Here is a 19,257-nt window from a genome sequence, read left to right as displayed (position 1 = left end):
TCATTGGAAACTTTTGTTTATTTCGAGCAATAATCTAAATGAAACTTCCTTTTTTCGTACGCCTTCTTTTCTTCTAGATTTGTGTGTGTGTGTATGTGTACAACGCGAGCATTTTCTTCGATCACATTAAAATAATTGTATATATACATGTACGTTTATACTATATATATACATATATATAGTATATAATATAAAATAATGCTATCCCCCTCGTGGTAATACGAACGGTCAACGTTCGTAACATTTATTAGATATCTTCCCGGCAATTTTCAGGTACCTAGCGGATCTCGTAATAAAATCACAATTTTCTACGATTACAAATCCGATCCATCTCATCGGTTAGACGTTCTTCCTCAAAATATTTTTCTTCATCTTCTCTCTCTCTCTCTCTCTCTGTAGTGTATCTTCTTTTTCTTTCCCTTAAATGCATTACATTGAATATAAATGCACAGAACATTATAGAGGCGTGCGTTCTATCCTCTGATTCGCGTTCCCATTAAAAACTTTGTTCTTGCTCAAGTCGGTGATATCCTCGAAATTGTCCTGTTTAATGAATTCACGACGTTTGTCGCTCTCAAGTGTCCCGTAAAGATCTAAATCTTTTCCGAGATAGCACACGGCTACATCGAATAATACTCCTATTATAGAAAATCCTAAAAAAGAATATTATATATTATATCGAACCTTGTCGAACCTTGTCAAAGAATACTAATAGAAAATATAATACTAACCAACTGACGAGATATTAACGAGATATCGAAAATTTTCTCTGTGATGGAACCAACAGTTGCCTCGAGTCCCGCAGGATTCCTCCCAGATCAAACAGGTCGAATCGATGATCGCACCGTAAATTATTGGTCCTGGTATCAAGGCGAACAGTGAAATAATCATAAGCGTGACACCCTGGGCAAAGCTTTTGTCCTTTTTTTCGACGCTTCTATAATTTACAAGGACATTTCCGATTTTGCCGGAACAAGCGAGAGTTTGTATGATACATGTAAGCACTGTGAAGAGTATATATGGTCCGTTACAACTGGAGGGACAGGGACCAGCTCGGACCTTGTCCGAATATGTGGATAATCGGACGTCAAGAGGCTGGAATTTGTTTTCAAAAAAACCTTCGTTCCCTTTCTTCTCTTCTAATTGATCTCTTGTTAAACTGACCTCTATCGGTGGCACGCAACTGCAATTACCAAATTCTTTATCGTCGACGATCGTACGGCATCCTGCATGACAGGCAGAGAAGAAAGTTGTGCTCGAGGCTTCGTGACAGACCGGTGCGTATTTAACGTATTCGCAATTGCACGCAGCATTGCAATTGGACGTTAAATTCATTCTGTCGAACGAAAACAATCGGTAATTATCGTCTATTATTATCTATTATCATAGTTTTATATTTACATTACAACTTCAAGTCAATGTCCATACTCACTGCATTGTTTTAAGGTCGACTCCTTCGATTCCTACATCAGAGCATCCAAGAAAAATGAAAGAGATTTGTCCTGCGACAAAAAATACACCAACGAGGACGTTCCAGGCGAGCAGAGGCCTAGGGCCTGGCTTGAATTTACTTATTACCAATCCTGATAATAAAAATCCTAATACCATGCCCACCAAAGATAACGGACCTAAAAAGATTACGATTAACAACACGACACAACGGTGTCGGTTAAAGTGTTTTACACTTGTTGTTGTTGAAAAATAACATGCAAACCTGCAATAACTGTGCCACCAGCGGCGGATGTATTGTACTGCACTTCGAGATATTTCGCCAAGAAGGTGATGTAAGCAGAAGCGCCGAGAACATAGAATACACCGCTAAGATTGTTACAAGTGAGCAACCAATTAGTTAAAAGTCGTTTCATGGCAGCTGGAAATTCTCGCATGGTCGGCACGTGTTCCTGCTTCAATGAATTCGTCGATTTTATCGACAACGACGATCTCGTTGATTTTTCTTGAAGGGCTTGCTCCAATTTCAATGGCAACTCACCATTCTAATGTGATAAATAATATTTATTTGTTATATAGAATTTGTAAGATTAATAAACTTACTTTTTTCAAAGTGTTACGTGGTCTTGGAAGATCCCGTGGAAACATGGCTATCAGTATAGAGAACATTCCCATGGTAACGCCTAAAATGATCCATCCCAGCCACCAAGCACCCAACCATCTTGGATCCTTCTTCGTTATAACAGGATGAAGGGTTGGATCAATGTAAAGACTCAAGCAACCGTATCCCAAAAGAAAACCAATCGCCGGCCCCACGGTTCGAAGGGCGAACGTGAAACCTAAAGAACAAAATTATTAATTATTTTCAAAGTTTTTCGGTTATAATTCTAATCATTGTACATTATCTATCCATTCTATCGACAATTTCGGTCATCAGATTATCCGTATCTGTATCAGAAATGACGCTAGAGTAAAAGATAAGCGAGACTCTAACACAAAAACAACGTTTTCTATATGACTATAGAATATTTATTTGTACATTTATTTGAATACTCACCCAATAACATAGGCGTATTTTTTTTTTTCGTGTTGTCATCCAAATACGTTTGACCAAGTCCGTAATAAAGAGTTGTGCCAATTCCAAGGATGAATTGAGAGAGAAATACAAGCAAACGGGGAAGAAGACTAACATCTAAAAGAGCTTCGTCATCGCAATGTTCCGGTTCGTTCATTCGTGGACAAATCGCAATGTCCCTTGGTACTGTCGTGGCATTAAGCAAAGTTTGATCCAGGTATTCCTTCGTCAAAGCCATCGCGTCTCTCCCAGGACCAAATATAAAGTGTGGAAGTGCAAGAATCAGGCAGGACAATGCACTTAGCCCAACACCCACTGCGATCCATCTTGGACGATGACCAGAACCACCGTAATACGTTAAAATCAAAGAGAGAATTTGAGAAATCTCGTTTCCCGATAGTATCAAACCTGTAACACGATACTTGATAAGAGAAACGTCTATCTTATTTTCATGTTCTTCAATTATATAATATTTGTAGAAAAAAATAAAACGTTTATGTTTTTAAATGGTGTTAGTCGTTATACATCGTTTACAATACGTTTACAATACGTTTACAATTCGATCGATCGTTAAAAGGTGAAAAATTGCAACTGCGAATGCCTTTAAGTGATCAACGACGACGTTTCGTATCCCCTTACCCTCTCGCTAGAAGATGTCGTTTTATGATTAACAACAAAGCTCTCGTGTAACACTGACACAAACACATGAGTATATTAGTGGTGCAAATCATGTACACAGTTGGTCCATCTAACGACATATTTCTCACTTCTGTGATTGCGACATATAGGTACATATATATGTGTGTATATATAAAGAAAGAGAGAGGGGAACTACTTACCTAGTCGACCAACACACACACACATATATATATATATATATGAATAAAGTTCGAATGCGTTACACGAGAGCGTGAGTTGGAATGAAAACGTAAGCAGTTAAAGGCATACACATTGAGAATGCAATTCGTTGGTTGAGTTCGATGATAAGTAATACAGAAATAATGGAAAACGTTTTTCATTCGAAATGGATTGGATTTAATCAACTCTCTAAGAAGATAGCAAATTATGATGTCTTTTCGTACGAGACAAGTGGTACATCGGACCGAAGAAATAAAACCAAAGCCTGCGAAAGACCCTCGGTCTAGCTTGAATTAGATAAGTGGAGGTCCGCACGATATCGGATGTACCGTCTTGCAAAAGTCAAACGAGGATTATAACGCGGGAATGGATCTTCGGTTTTAATGGCTCTTCAAAAACTTTATTATAATATCTCTATTGATTCTGATATTCAAATCTTGACTTGAAAAAAAAAAAAAAGGAAAAAAAAAGATGATAATAATATATTTTGATGAAGCGAATATTTACATTTTAAATAGGGCAAGTAATTTATAATGCATTAACTTGATCTCTTTTGTTTTCTCTTCTTTATTGAGAACGTGACCTTACCTGTCGTACGACTGGGTATCTTAAATCTTTTCTCCAATGTCGTGAGGGTGACGACGATATAAATGAAAGCCATAGCCTGCACGGTACCCAAAAGACCGTAAACGGCTATGAAATTCTTCGGAGTAGCTCGATCTCGTAGCCATTTGGGATAAATCCCAAATATTCCGCAACTGTTGTTCATCCCTTTGACGTCGCTGAAAAATCTTTTATATCTAATTTTGGAAAAGCTTCATACATAATTGCTTATAGAACGTGTATAGAGAGAGAGAGAGAGAGAGAGAGAGAGAGAGTTAAGAATTGATATAAATACTATGATATGGTAATCGATACCGAGATCGCCTCGCCGTCGAAGGCAAAAGTCTTGATGAAGAAATCGCGGTTTATCTACTCAGAACACGCTACGTTGACATTTTTATCTATGATAGATGAATCTGCGTAATTATATGTGCCTCGAATGAAATAACGCGCCAACGTTTTCTGCTTTGCAATAGTTCGTATCGTACAAATTTTAAATCTACGTGATTTCATTTATAACATTGTAATTAACGTTTTACGACCTATCGTATAAGCGTCATATTTTTCAATGATTTACTTCTACTCAATTATTTTCTCTTTCTTTTTACGTAAGTTGTGTACATTTCCATAAGATTCTCACGAATGAAATACGATATTATAAGTAAGGCATTTACGCGACAGATAGACAGACAGACAAACAAATAAATAATGGATATTTGTTCGAGCGTATCAAAGATATTATTATCGGTTCGGGGCAAGAAGTATGAACGAATTGAAGATTAAACTGAATTAAGACAAATCTAATCGATTGCTTATCAATTGAAATCGCGATATCGAAAATAATTTCGAACAATATTTTGCATTATTTCGTTCCGTGTTCGTAATATCCATATACGCCTAGATCAAACGAGAAGTTAGGCTTGTTCCACTAAAAGACAATTAACTTCCGCGACTCTGATTACGATCGTTGTACCGCAATTTGCAAAAATTGCTCGAAATCGTTCGCCTACGATCTACCATCTACTTGTCTGATAATGATAAAAGAAAAGAAAATATAATAATGTTGGTAGATAACGCGTTTCATATGTACGTATAAATTATTATTAATGTTAGATTTCTCTCATTATCAGTGATTCTGTGCTCAAACGATAGATAAAGAAGAAAAATAAGAAGATATATTTGAAGGACACAAATTCAAAAGAAACAGAACAATACAATTATTATTATCAAAGTAGTGCAATGAACTTGATCATGAGGGAGAAGAAAAATTGTAAAAAGTTAGATGTGTTAAGATGTTGCAAGATTGGCCTTGCGAGAAGGAAAAATAAATAGAAAAAGATAAATAAGATTTACATACTGAAGTCGGAAGTAGTCGTTTTTTGCGTGAATCGTCGTCGAGGCAAGAACTGCGCTCGGTAGGATCTCCGTGCATGTGTGTACACCTACCTGAGACGCGGACTTATGTAATTGAAATTGCAACGAGCGAGCGAGCGAGCGAGCGAGCGAACAAAGATTTTCATTGGCAACGATCACATCAACGTGCACTTTCGAATGCTTCCGCCTTGCGATAAGTGAGATTCTTCAGGAATGATCGTCGAGGAAAGTTATCACATCGAATTTCAACGAGATTAACATTTCTTATCAATTTACGAAAACATCGAATACATTGTAGATAGAACAATTATTATTTTCCAAAATAAGCAAAATCTAAATAAAAAAAAATTTACTCAACTACTACGCATGGCCTACCCGAATGATGTGACCTACCTATATGTTGAAGTAGCTGACAGGTGTTATCGATACGAAAGCAAATTTGTTTTATTTTGTTAATGGGGAACAATATCTATGTATACTTTTCTATGATATGCACATATATAAAAATAAAAAAATGTAATGATTGGCACGTGAGACAAGTAGAATCTTGATCTCTCACCTTGGCCTTAAACTAGTGCCTTCTGCATGGACTCTCCGTAGGAAAGGAAAGGACTTTCAGGGTCGCGAGTCTCCTTGGATTAAACACGTTAAGATTTAACTTTGTCCTTTTCTCTCCGTAGGCCCTCTTCCTCTCTCTCTCTCTCTCGCGCGCGCGCGCGCGCGTTTAGTTGTGCCGGTTTAGTTTAGAGAGAAAGAGAGAGAGAAAAAAGATCTGGAGGCCCCAAGAGCGTTCCAGTTTGCGCTGATAATCGCGGGATTACTGAGCTCGCTCTCGTTTGTATCAATGGTAATGCTCCCCTACTACTATTGCCCCATCAAATCGAATGATAAGCGGTAGGTACGTCATTCAAAGGACGCTCTGAATGAATTGCACTGGTGCTGACATCTCATCAGAAGAGAATATACACGACGACTATGATCGTCGATCGTTCCAACGGTTACAAAGAGCTCTCTATTCTCTTGGTTAGAAACCAAGCTAATTGTACGCGTAACAAACACCTGCACCAAAAATACCAAAAATACCAAAAATACGAAATGAATGAACGACTTACGAACAAATTAGAATTTATTTCAAAAGAATAGGACACTTGAGAGGAAGAAAATGATCGAAAACAAATTACTTCGCGTGGAAAATACGAGCGGTTATAAAAATAATATCCAAAAGGAGAAGGTTATCAAGATTACCAAAAAATCTATAGAATTATCTTTTGTTACTTTAACTCTTTTAAAGTAATTCGAGTAATTCCTTTACTCTCAAATAACAATAAAACAAGTTTGATATGTTAATTAATAACAAATTCGCATCGGCTTCTTTCAGATGGAATATATTTGCTTCCAAGTTTTCTTTAATCTATCAATATATCGTATAATAATTATTATTAATTAAGATAACAGATAATATATTACAGTTGTCGACTCTTTCATCATCTATATTATCCAAGAAAAGATCATTCATAGTTAAGACGAAAGATCTATTCTCGCTCATGGCTTTTTTTCTATTTCTGTATGTATAAATACTATCTTTCTTTGCTCGTCAACGATGGAAGTTATTTCTGTTTCTTTTTTTCTTTTTTTTTTTGTTAATCTTTTTTTAAATTATTTAGTTGTATTCGCAACACTCGTTCACGCTATAAAACGAGCTTCTTAAGTACACAATCATCGACAATTCATAAAGATAAAAATAATATAATAACATAATCAATAACTAATGTCAATAATAATGAATACAATAATAGTAATAATAAAATATAATCAAGTATTATAAATTGTAATAATAATAATAATAACTATTTAAAATTAATAGTAATGGTAATATATAATATAAATTTATTTGATAACTATAATAATCAATTATAAATACGATACATTAAGCTACCCTATATAACCCGGGGGAGGTTATATAGCAAGTAGGAGGAAGGATTCCTCAATCTCTATTTTTTCATTATTTTCAATTTGTCGCGAAACATACTCTACTTAAAAATCTATAGAATCGAGCAGATCTCATATTTCGTATGATTTAACAATGTTTAGGACTAGACATCCTCTCCTGTTTCATATCTCGATTCTTTCACTTTTTCGAATGCAATAATTTAGGTGTTTTATTAAATCTTTCGACCAATCAAAGTCCCAAAACGTCATCGCTTGCATTCTCATTTGGCGTACCCGTATAACGGATTTATCCAACGGTCAAATAACATTCACGTTTAATGAGACGTTATCACCTTTTATAAATTATTGACTAGTTTCTAGTTATTATAACTATAAACGAATTGTGCTTAGTTTCATAAGGCACAGAATTATAAAGGGAAACTAATCCCATTTCTTCCTATGTTTCTTTCCTCTTCGTAATATGCTTTTTTTCTTTTAGATACTAAGAAAATTTGATCAGATTTCTCTTTTCTCATATTACTTCCTTCTCGCTCGCGCATCATTATTTAAACAATATCGATCTTTTCTTCTTGCTATGCCTGAATGAAAATAAATGTTCTCCGTACGAGATAAGGCCACACGAGTAAGACACTTTATTAATATTTTCGTCGAATTAACGACAAATTTCTTTTCTTATCGTCTTATTATTATCTAAAATCATCTATATATTTTTTTCTTGACAAGAAGTAGTTCTTATGACAGAGTAGGAGTAACAAACGACTCGGTATTTTCGTTTTAACAAAGATAACGTAAAACTTAGTGTTAACTTCTCCAATAGATACAATGATAGATACAATGTCATGTCGACGCAAAATCTTTAGGACAAATTTTTCTTTCCATTTGTTTCTTTTTTCTTTCTTATAGTTTTCTAAACGATTTAAAAAGGAACGAAAAATGACGAAAAATTGGGTTACGCCGACACGATATGCTTACACATTCAACACTTTCATTCTCTCACTCTCTCTCTCTCTCACTCTCTCTCTCTCTTCTAATCTCATTACTCACACGCACGAATAAATAGAATCTAGTAAAATAGTGTCTAAACTATGCGATCGAACACGATCGCTCGTCGTATTTTTTTATATACTATAAGCGGAGAACGCTTATTAGACAATAAACAATCTTCCAAGAATAAGATAGAAACGTAAATATGTACGTTTCAACATAAACATGTCAACACGAGAATTCGTTCGTCATTTTATAAAATTTAAAACAATTGACTTACGTTACACAAGAGAGAGAAAGTATATGAATATACATATCTATATATATCTATATATATATATATGTATCTTGTTTATATAATTAGCACGTGCGAAGAGATCAACGTCAATTTAATGTTGTTGAATATAAAAGATTAAAATCTCTTCTAAAATTCTTAAAAAACAAACTTATCTTCCTTTTTTTCTTTCTCTCTCTCTCTCTCTCTCTCTCTCTCTCTCTCTATAATTACTAATCGTGAAGTTGTTGTTGTTGTTGTTTTTGTCCCTTATTAGTTTGATTATAAAACAGAAACGATAGGAAGGAACCTATCGTCGAAATCGGCGCTAGCGATATTTCTAGCTTATTATTATGAACGACTCTCGTTTTTGACAATACTTCGAGATCCATATCTCATTGTAATCTTGCTTCCTGAGGCGTCGTTTGGTATGGTAATCCTGGGAAAGCAGCCCCCGCAGTTGCTGCAGCAGCAGCAGCAGCAGGTAAACCTGCTGCACCTGGTAAGGTTGCATATGTGTACGGCGTCACATAACCTGCCGCTGCATTTACTGCAAAAATAACATAACTATATTTACTTTCTGCCAAATTTTCCTTAATATCCTACAACACAAATTACAAACATCAAATTTACAACTATTACCAACACCTTTATCGTAGTTATTATTGTCACCCCGACTACCATAGAACAACACAATCAAATAACAACGTACAATACTATATGTTGAACAATGAAAACGGATCAGAGACCAATTGAACACAAATATAACACGAATTGAAATGTTTCATTATCGTACATATTTTGATTTAAGACTGGAATGAATACGCTCGGCGTAGTCCACAATGAAGAATCCGTAAGATAAATGACAAGAATTTAAAGAGAACATTCGTTGTTCAGCCAACATTGTTATTGGTAGTAATGGTGACCGTAGTTAGGATCTTGCAAAGTTAAGAAATTTTGCTAATCATTTAGGTGTTCTTCGTAAGGTAATAATCTTGATAACTTGAAGTAATTTGTATCATCCTCGCGGAGGATACAATTTATCGTCATATCATGTAAACGTACCTGCGGCAGCAGCACTGGTATATGGATAGGCCTCTGCGAAATTGTAGGAAGTACCGGGATAGGTGGCAGCCGCTGCCGCCACATTTTGATAATCGTAAAATTGCGTAGCTGCAACTGCGGCTGCGTGGCTCAACTGCGTCGCCGGAAGTGGTACCAAGCCGCCTGGCGCCGCTGCGGCCAGATAAGGAGATTGGTAAACGTAGCCCGGTGGTACTCTGAAATGTGAAAACGATCCTTGGGGTAAGCTGTTTGACATATTTTTTATCTAGGCTTCTTGAAACCTCACGAAAACTGCCGCGCTCCGATTCATTAATTTACAATGAGTTCAATTGGAAAGAAATATTTGGATACTTTGCTCTCTACACATTTGGAGCACGGTCGTTTTCGGAAGAACAATTCTCTTCCTTCTGTGATAGGATTGTTCAATGGATAGGAAGAAATGTTTATTAAACCTGGTGATAAGTTTATAACTACAACACTGGCTCACTACTGGGTGCTTTATTGTTAAAGACACGTCATTAAAAAAGACGAAAATGAATATCATGATCGATGTTAACGGTCTATCGCTCGTGCGCAACTTTCTACCAAAACCAAACAACACCACCAAACCACCGGCAAGATGAGCGAACGACCGAATATTTTATTATACATTTAAATATATACATATTTATTATTTATAGTTTTGTTTTTTTTCTCTCTCTTCTACATATTTTTCAAACCCAAGTAGTAATTATCATGGAACGCGATCGCCAGCGAATGTAAAAGGAATTCAAGGAAACTATTTATATTGGAAAAGGAAAGCGCAAAAGGAAGCGAATCCTGTTTCGCAGGTGTGTATTATGTGTGTTTATAATGTGTGACATAATTATAAGGCAACAACAACAAAAAAAAGTTACGCAACAATCCAAGAAAAAATCCTTTCAACGTGTTGGCAAAACAACAGCAAACCATCAATAACAAACGTGTACGAGTGAGAAATACTCTTTCGGCACACGGCACACGATTATCTAACACCAACGTTAGTACCTAGCTTTTACGTGAATTAAAGAGAGAAACAACAAAAATGAAAAAGAGACAGAGAAATAGTCATCGTGATAAGAGAGAGAGAAAAAGAGAAAGAGAAAGAGAGAAAGAGAAGAAAAATTCAATCAAATCAAATCAAATCAAAATCAAGAACAACACGTTGTTTTCTTCTTATAATCAATTTTTATTTTATATCTTCTTTCCTATTTACGATATCATTATTCTTACTAAACAGCTTTCCCGATCTCAAAGAAAACGAGGAAGAAGATACGGATCCGTTAAAGTTGGTGTCTCCTTCCGAGAAATACGAAAGACTTACATAGACATAGATATAGATTGGCAAATCATCAGAAACGAGGATAATTCCTCGGCTCTTTTTCCCAGAGACAGCCCTGAACTTTTTAACGGATCGATAACGGCTAGTGTCCAGTCTAGGAGGAAAATCAATATGTCGTCCTGCGGCATCGAACCGGTCCCGTTCCTCCGGTTTCTCCAAGTTCCGGCAAGCGGATTACCGGGGCCATCGCATACCACCATTGGGGAAACGCCAAACTGTCGTCTTACCTTTGTCGCGTTAGAAAATTCCTTAAATCACCCTCGAACTTTTTCAAGTGTTCGCAACACCGAACTTTTTAACTTTCATTACGAATATTTTCAAATTACAATAAAAAATAATGGAAAAAAAAAAAAAGATTTATGAACTGTTTGGAAGTCGATCGACGATCGTCACAAAAACAAATCTGGCTTGGCGCGTTACCAGCTTTTACTGGTACTGGTATGCTCCTAACCTCGAATTTACTCTCTTCCCCTGCTATTTCCATGACGATACTTTCAAACGAACGAGTGTAGTATCCGGCAGATCATACTATAAGATGACGCGTAGTAGATCCATCATTTTTCGATTGATTTATAATCCCCTTTTATAGCGAATACCGATCTATTAAAGTAACTACGAAGGCAAGATATCTCTCGAGGTAATCATCTACGGAGTCCACTCATTACGTTGCTCTCTACAATTGCATTCTTCAATTATAAATAGAAATTGCCCTACTAATTGTAAAGTGCTCTTGTTGAATTACATAAACTCTTTGTATCTATCATAGAATAAATAAATAAAATAAACCAACAGACATTTTTTTCCACGACAATATAACATATGAAATGTGCTATTTCAAATGGAAACTCAAGAGTGGAAATTTATAATATAATAATATCCAACGTAAAAAAGAAAAAGAAAAAACAAAGAATAATGCACTTAACATGATTACTAATCTTATCTCGAAATTGAAATATTTATGTTAGAAATGTTTAGAATTACCATATCGATTAGATTCGATTAGGCCGAAAACTAATTATCGAAATGTTTAGAAAGATCAAATATTAAATATGGAAAATAAAAGTGTTTATAAAGTATGCTTTAAAAACTATCAGACGTTTCATTCTTTGTTCTTGTCCAAGTCCCGCTTTTCCATATCTTTATATATATTTTGTATTGTTTTTTATTTCTTTTTTACACCTCCTTCTTTTCCATCGAACTTATCTGTCATCCGCATCTCTAGCAAAGCCTGTGCATTATGGATGGCTCGCGTGTGCTCAACTCTACTTTTCTATATCCTCTTTTCTCTCCAACCTCCTCCCCTTTTTTTCTTTCCTACTTATCGTCCTCCCGACTATTTTCAATCTCAATCCTATTACACCTATGCACGATATAAACCGACATAGGTGCATATATAACATATTAGCACACAAATTTGGAATACGTACGATGATCATGCTTGTAGAAACAAAATTTGGTTATTTATACGAGTCTTACTTCGATTCATTTCATTAGGTATATATATTAAATTCTATTGAAATGATAAGGAAATAAAGTATCTGAAGATATTTCTATGTTCGCATCGATCGTTTATCAGCGACTACATCGACGTCCTTGGTAGGTTAGCGCAAAATGCACGTACTGTCATTTTAATACGTCCCGTAATTCGCCACGATGTAAAATTGCGTGGTGGCGCATCGCGACTGAACGAACATTATACGGAAAGCTTTTATACGATCGATGTAACCCTCTTTCAATTTGTGTGTTTGTGAGTTTGTGAGTGTGCATATTGGTGTGGGGGGTCGAACGCATTATGCCATTCCTCGTGGAGATAAGTGAGCATAATATGTCTTCTAGCTTCATCAATTTACCGATAATTTACTCACTTTACGTAGTTTCTACCTACATACATTTGTATATCCATTAACGAATTATCAAATATTATTATTATTAAGCCAAAGTGACAAACAAATGAGTTTGTTTTAATATTAAAATATTTGTCCGCTTGTAAATGAGTACGGATGTAAATGAGTGTAGACCCGCGTTTGCAGCAAAATATTCTTTGCTGGTCGAATTATTTTGATATCGATTGACAACATGAAATGCTGAATGCGAATAAGAATCTGTTCGCGATTGCAGTTAAAACCTGTTGGATGAGTCGTCCAAAAGGAAGAGACCATTAAAAAAAGAATTAGAAATTGAAGCGCGCGTGCCATGTAATAAGAAGACTCGAAGACGACTCCTGGAGAGAAATGGGGAAGGGAAAAGAAATCGTCGTTGATAAGTCACGAAGATAGTGGAATCGTCCTTTCGTGACGGATCTAAGTGACCACCCTCGATTTCCGACGTAAAGTGGTCGTACGTCGCGATTAGGATCTCTCGACTTGTTCACCAACTTTGACTACTCACACGCATGCACGAAAATAGGGAAAGAGTCGATGTCAGAGGAGGAGAATAGGGAGGTAAAAATGAACTCCACGTAAAGGTGAAGATCTGTGGTAGGGCTAGTAAATTTGTGGGAAGGAACACGTAGCCTTTCGAATCACCATATATACTTGTATTTATAGTATAGTATGTATGCGTGCATATGTTTCAAGCTCGTTAAGAGGGTGCAGGTGCGAACCGCGGCAGAACGTTATTGTGATTAGAAATTATTGTCATCGTACACCTGCTCTGACGTATGTTTGCAGCTTGTATGTACATATTATGGAAAGAAAATGATGTGTTTCTTAGCTCTTCGAATTACGAATGAAGATATAGTTAAAGTCGGTCAGGGGATTACTCGACCTTCAACATTATCATCTCTTTTTAAATGAACTTTTTTATATATGGAATCTTTGAGAATCTAATCGATAAACCTACTAACTATCAAAAGAGCTATTCATTGAGATGAAATAATGAATATAATTGTGTTTGTTTACTGAATTAGTGGAAAATATTAATCGTGTAGGTAATCGCGCGCATGTGTGAACTCAATGAAGGTGTCCCGCGTGGTATCCGGGTCGTGTCTTGCTTGCTTTTGATGCGCAGGGAGAGAGGATAGGCCGCCAAAAGGCTGTACCGCGGCGCCGGCGCCCTGGATAATCCAATGGGATCATCCGCCAATCCACGGAAACCGGGCCAGACCAATAGAGAATCCTGGGGGTGGTGCCTCGTCATACTTTAATTGCTTTTCCTACGTAAACACTGAACATTTCTTTAGTTTTTTCGATTTGACACATTTTAATAGTTCTAACAGTTATTTTATTATTATTATTATTATTATTATCTTATTTTGAAAGATCAACTGTCTGCATCCACGACTATAGATAAAGACTTTAAGAAAACATAAATACATTTTCTAAGACTTTTCGAGCAATATGCACTAGAGGATGCTAATATAAAAATAAATACTACGATGAAATAAATGATGAATACCAATAAGGATAAAGAAGAGAGGGAGGAATCTTGAGGATGAAATACATGTCGCGGGAAAACAAACTGCGTTCGTTGAAAGAACGATGCACGATGGGGGCGATGCACAATAAAAAAAAAAAAACAATGGAATATAAATTTTACGAAAATAAAATTTTGAAAAAGAAATTGTTTGTCGTTACTAATCATTTGAAATGAAAAAATTCGTTGAGTCGACTATAACTGTCGCAATATATTATTAATGTCGCGTGTAACAAACAAGATGTATAAATGAAGAAAAGTTTGGTGGCATAAGCGCCAACATTTGTAACGTCGATCATCGTCTAAAAGACACGATAGTTCGACGAGGCTGCAAGAAGACGACATCGCGAAGAATTTGCGTCAGATGAGCGACAACGACAGGTGGAGAAGAAGAGGGTCGCGATAATGGAAATAGAAGCGGGGTCCTTCCTTTTAGACGACGACATTCTGGATTATGACGCGAAACGCGAGCAAAACAACAAGAGTAATAAGAAGTTTTGTCGCTTCCAAGACTTCTTCTTCCAACTAAATCGTTCGACAAATATATTGGAATAAAGAGGAGAAATCGAGTTCCTAAATTTCAAATTAAATAAACTTATATATATATATATATATATCCATACACCAAGCATAACAACCCCCACACAAATAATCGAAATATATTATAAAAAAAAAAGAAAAAAAAAAAGAAGGAATTGTGTATGCAGACGCAATGATGAAAATGCAGTTTGGCAGACGTCCTAATCGTTAGTCGAGGAAAGTGTAAGTAGGTTCTCTCGTCGCTTTGGTATCCCGTTAACGAGGGAGAGAAGACGACGCGAACTAGAAAAGGGATCTTCGAGAATAGACGTCGCGATAGCGCGGAAACGGCCTTAAAGACTCTTAAATCCTCTTCACGAGGGAGAGCAGTGAAGTCAGTCGTCTTTCTTTTTTTCTGCCTTTCTTTCTTTCTTTTCTTTCTTTTCTTTCTTTTTTTTCTTCCTTTCTCGAGACGACGCGACGGCTCGCTCCGAGAAGTTGACACAGGGGACAGGTGGATCTAAATAAAGACTGGACCGACGCCAGGAGCCACAAAGATGGCCGACACCGAGACGCGAGACGTCGTCGTCGCCGTCGCCGTCGTCGTCGTCGTCGTCGTCGTCGTTGTTTGTTGGTTCGTTCACGACGACAACGACTACGTCTTTTTATTATCTTCTTTCTTTCTCTTGTCGGTTCTATCGATCGACTAACTTCATGCATTCTAATTTTCTTTTGTGGTTCAAAATTCACTTCCTTTAATCGAATTATCGATGACAACAACAAAAAATAAAAAAAGATTCGAATAAGAGGAAACAAGTAAATCTCGAATTTTGGAAGGAATTTTGAATTCAACATCTTCCGTGTTGGAAGAAGCATCGCGGACGCGTCGGCGGGCTGGACGGTGTTAGATTTCACTTGATCCCACCTACGTTTCGCTAATTCGAGGACACGCGTTTTCTGCCACGTGGTGATAGAATGAAGAGAAGAAGAACGTGACGCAAGCAATATCCTTGCCAATTACGCCTTCACCTATGTTACATGTATTCGCGCGCATCTACTACATACTAGACGATTATTCTCATTGGCTAACCATTAATTTATAACGCCCACCATGTTGCGTCCCCATCGAAAATAAATCCCAACGCAACAATATTTAAAACTTTTCTTATACGTGCCAAGTGCCAGAGGAGTAGTAGTACGTAGTAGTAGTAGTAGTAGTAGTAGTAGTAGCAGTAATAAGAGGAGGAGGAGGAGGAGGAGGAGGAGGGGATTCGAAACTCGCGCCAAATTTCTCTCTTTTCCTTTCTCATATAACGCTTTTGAAACGACAAGACGACGACCGAATATCTGTTGAAAGATGCGAAGAGCTTTGCATGGGGCCTGAATCGCGGTGCACAGCAAAAAAGAACGAATTCTCCTCGTCCATGGGGTCGAAAGCGCGTATTCATTCATCTCTCTTTCACGAACGCGTCCGATTCTTTTCTTTTCCTTTTCTTTTTCTTTTTCTTTTTCTTTTTCTTTTTCTCCCAGTTGTTATAATTAAATTCTAAAAAAAAAAAAGAAATAATGTAAAAAGAAAAACCACCAAGTACAACACCAAAAAATAAAAAATACAACACCAATAGCGACACCAAGTGTAGTGTAAGCTTTCACCACACACACAAGGTTATTATTAATATTACAGTGGTTAGCGGAGCCTGTACTAATTCTTTACTATTTCTTTCCCTTTACTCTATCTATATCTCTTTTTTTCTATTTATTTGCCCATGTTCCAAAAAGAGACTTCCGGTTTTCCGCGAAACTTAAGATACGTGCCAATACGAAATACCGATTCACCGTACCGTGAATCGCTCTTATTCAAAACTTATCTTCCGATTTATAATTACAGTTTGGCGATCAATTCCAAGTGAATAATTAAAATTATAATTGGAAAAAAGTCATTTGCTCGTTATATTGTACAATACAAGTACAATAACATAAGAAGTTTCGTTCGGAAAGTAACACGGAAGAATCTGGTCGTGCCAAATAAAATTGAACCGCGATAAAATCGATAGAAACGTAATAAAAAATGAACGATGCAGCAAGGTTTGTGTCCTGGGCCAAGCCAGGTCGATTTTTCACGATCGAAACGATACACTCGGCGTGTCGTTCTCTGTCCTTTCTCTTTCTCTCTTTATGAGGAGGAGTCCTCGTCGACGTAGCTGATAAAATCTATTTTTGCTTTTAGCCGGACAAAAGGAAAAGAGAGCACCATGCGCACTCACACGCGCACTCACACGCGCACGCATACGCGCACGCGCACGCGTTCCTTTTCGTCCGGCGCGAAAGAATAAATATTTGCGTTGAGTTAAATGGCTCCCGGAGAAGTCAACGAAAATCTCTATTTCAATGCGTTCCATTTCTAATTCTATATGAACTTTTTTCAAATTACAGCTAAGTTTAGTTTTACAACTAATTCAAGTATCGAAGAAACAATCGATTTATTAAAATTATGAAAAACAAGTGTACCGTCACCAGAGGCATCATAGCGGACAAAAAAAAAAAAAGAAGGAAAATAATGAAAATAAGAAAGGAATAACAAAATTACGTGGACATATAATCACAGAAACGAGCCGTAACGAGTGACGGAAAAATTTAGCAATGAGAGAACAAGTACTAAAGATTATCGCAGATATTAATAATTAATTATAAAATAAAATCATCGCGTTACCGTGTCATTACTGTGATTATGCTTGATTAAGAAAAGTAAAAGAATATGTGTGAGCGTGTAGTTGAAGAGTGAATATAAGATTAAAAAAAAAAGTAACAAAATTAATAAAAGAAAAAAAAGAAAGAGTCAAAACCAGTAAACAAACAATCGCAACTCGCTCAGCAACCGCAATCTCAATTATTTATCACTTCAACGTAAACTTCACCAAGAAAGTAGAAACATGGAATGTAAGAAAAAAAAAACACAACTCAAAAAGAACAAAAATACGGTAGATGAAAAAGAGGAAGAGACCGAACCCTCCGAAGAAATCTCCCCTGCAAGTAGCGTGTATACTTCATCGAAAGAAATTCGTAGGTACTCGTGTGGCTTCCTATACGTGTGCGTGTGCCATATATTATTCCCTCTTTCTCTCTCTCTCTCTCTCTCTCTCTCCCTCTCTCTCCCTCCCTCCCTTTTTCTCACCCTTTCTTTCATAGTTTTCGCCAATATATATATATATATTTACAAATAAGTATATATATATATATTAGGTTCTCTCTCTTTCTCTCCCATCTTTTCTCTTTCAGAAGATGAACTCTATTTTTCGTTTCTTTCGTTCGTTATTTTTAATCTCTCTTTCATAAACATTTGTTTCATCATTTTTTGTTTCTTTTTTCTCTTTTTTTGTTTCATTTGATTTTGTTTTACTTTTGCTCCTTAGAACGGCCCACGCGGCCCTCTCAAGGATCTCGAAAAGAGGACTCTCTGCTTGCTGCCTTACGCGCACGCATCAGGATGCTGAAACGTTATATATATAAGACAGTCTTCAACAACTAAATCTATGATCTCAGCCACGAATCGTATCCAATTAAACGAACACTTATGTATATACCTACATATATATTTTACTATTATTAATATAAATATATTGTTAATAAAGAAGACAAACTAAAGTATACATCAAAATTTATACGAGTGAGTGTAAAAAATATTTGTCTCGGATCTTAGAAAAAAAAATAATTCTCTTTTCTTTTTGATTTTTTGATTTTTTGATTTTTTGATTTTTCTTTTTACTTTCTGTCTAGTTGCCTTGAAAATCATAAAAAAGTTTAAACGAATGTTTACGACCGATTCGATGCTTCTTACGCCGCTTCCTTCATCTAAATTCTGCGATAAGTTACAACACTTACGTTCTTAAATCTATTTGAAAAAAAAATCACATCAACGTAGACTTACCCATACTGGCCAGGAAGAACCGCAGGATATCCAGCTCTAATACCAGTAGCAAATGGGAATGCTAAAATCATAAATGATTTTCAGTTAATTTCTATTTGCGTTTTCTAATCGTCCACCGTGAACAACACTGCGCACAAATAGAAAAATAGACGCACCATTAATACTTTCTAAATGCATCCAATGAAATAAGAGACAAAACAAATAATAAAATAAAACCGATTGAAAGGAAGAACGTGACTAAAGAAAAAAAGAAAAAGAACAAATGTAAATTCGGGGGCTCGGTTAGGGCAATTTTAAACTCGCATCAGACTCCAAAACTATGTTGGCCTAAAGCCATTTAGAAGAAAAAGAAAGAGAGAGAGAGAGAGAGAGAGAGAGATAGAGAGAGAGAGAACGATGCCGAGAAC

The 19,257-nt window shown here is 36.3% G+C and overlaps 2 protein-coding genes across 10 annotated transcripts in view; both read right to left on the bottom strand.

Moving 5' to 3' along the window:
• Window positions 1-6,198, bottom strand: Oatp33Ea (Organic anion transporting polypeptide 33Ea). 7 transcript variants are annotated; one of them, XM_089176438.1, is made up of 9 exons: window positions 5,919-6,198; window positions 3,971-4,164; window positions 2,507-2,932; window positions 2,053-2,288; window positions 1,715-1,994; window positions 1,433-1,628; window positions 1,165-1,336; window positions 732-1,095; window positions 1-653 (listed from the first exon to the last, which is right to left on the bottom strand). In XM_089176438.1, exons 2-9 carry the CDS (start codon window positions 4,149-4,151, stop codon window positions 457-459), a joined length of 2,052 nt encoding a protein of 683 aa, XP_089032564.1. In that variant the 5' UTR covers window positions 4,152-4,164; window positions 5,919-6,198; the 3' UTR covers window positions 1-456. The 7 variants fall into 7 exon arrangements, with proteins under 7 accessions (XP_089032564.1, XP_015188565.1, XP_015188562.1 ...); XM_015333079.2 differs by adding an exon at window positions 5,343-5,431 and having other exon boundaries at window positions 732-1,336; window positions 3,971-4,173; window positions 5,919-6,197; XM_015333076.2 differs by adding an exon at window positions 5,343-5,431 and having other exon boundaries at window positions 732-1,336; window positions 5,919-6,197.
• A 530-nt stretch (window positions 6,199-6,728) lies between these two features.
• The window catches only part of LOC107072825 (RNA-binding protein 38), a 23,345-nt gene continuing 10,816 nt past the window's right edge, over window positions 6,729-19,257 (bottom strand). For all 3 annotated transcript variants that reach the window (XM_015333074.2, XM_089176448.1, XM_015333073.2), the window contains exons 4-6: window positions 18,851-18,911; window positions 9,633-9,847; window positions 6,729-9,117 (exon numbers count right to left, since the gene is read on the bottom strand). In XM_015333074.2, coding sequence (XP_015188560.1) covers window positions 8,963-9,117; window positions 9,633-9,847; window positions 18,851-18,911 — 431 coding nt within the window. In that variant the 3' untranslated portion in view covers window positions 6,729-8,962. The remainder of the gene's footprint in view (window positions 9,118-9,632; window positions 9,848-18,850; window positions 18,912-19,257) is intronic.

Source organism: Polistes dominula, unplaced genomic scaffold (assembly GCF_049000335.1).
Source record: "Polistes dominula isolate Pdom_NZ unplaced genomic scaffold, Pdom_raw_medaka contig_25, whole genome shotgun sequence".
In the NCBI taxonomy this organism is placed as follows: domain Eukaryota; kingdom Metazoa; phylum Arthropoda; class Insecta; order Hymenoptera; family Vespidae; genus Polistes; species Polistes dominula.
The sequence above is the reverse complement of the archived record's forward strand: the minus strand, read 5'-3'. Positions and strand labels throughout refer to the sequence as shown.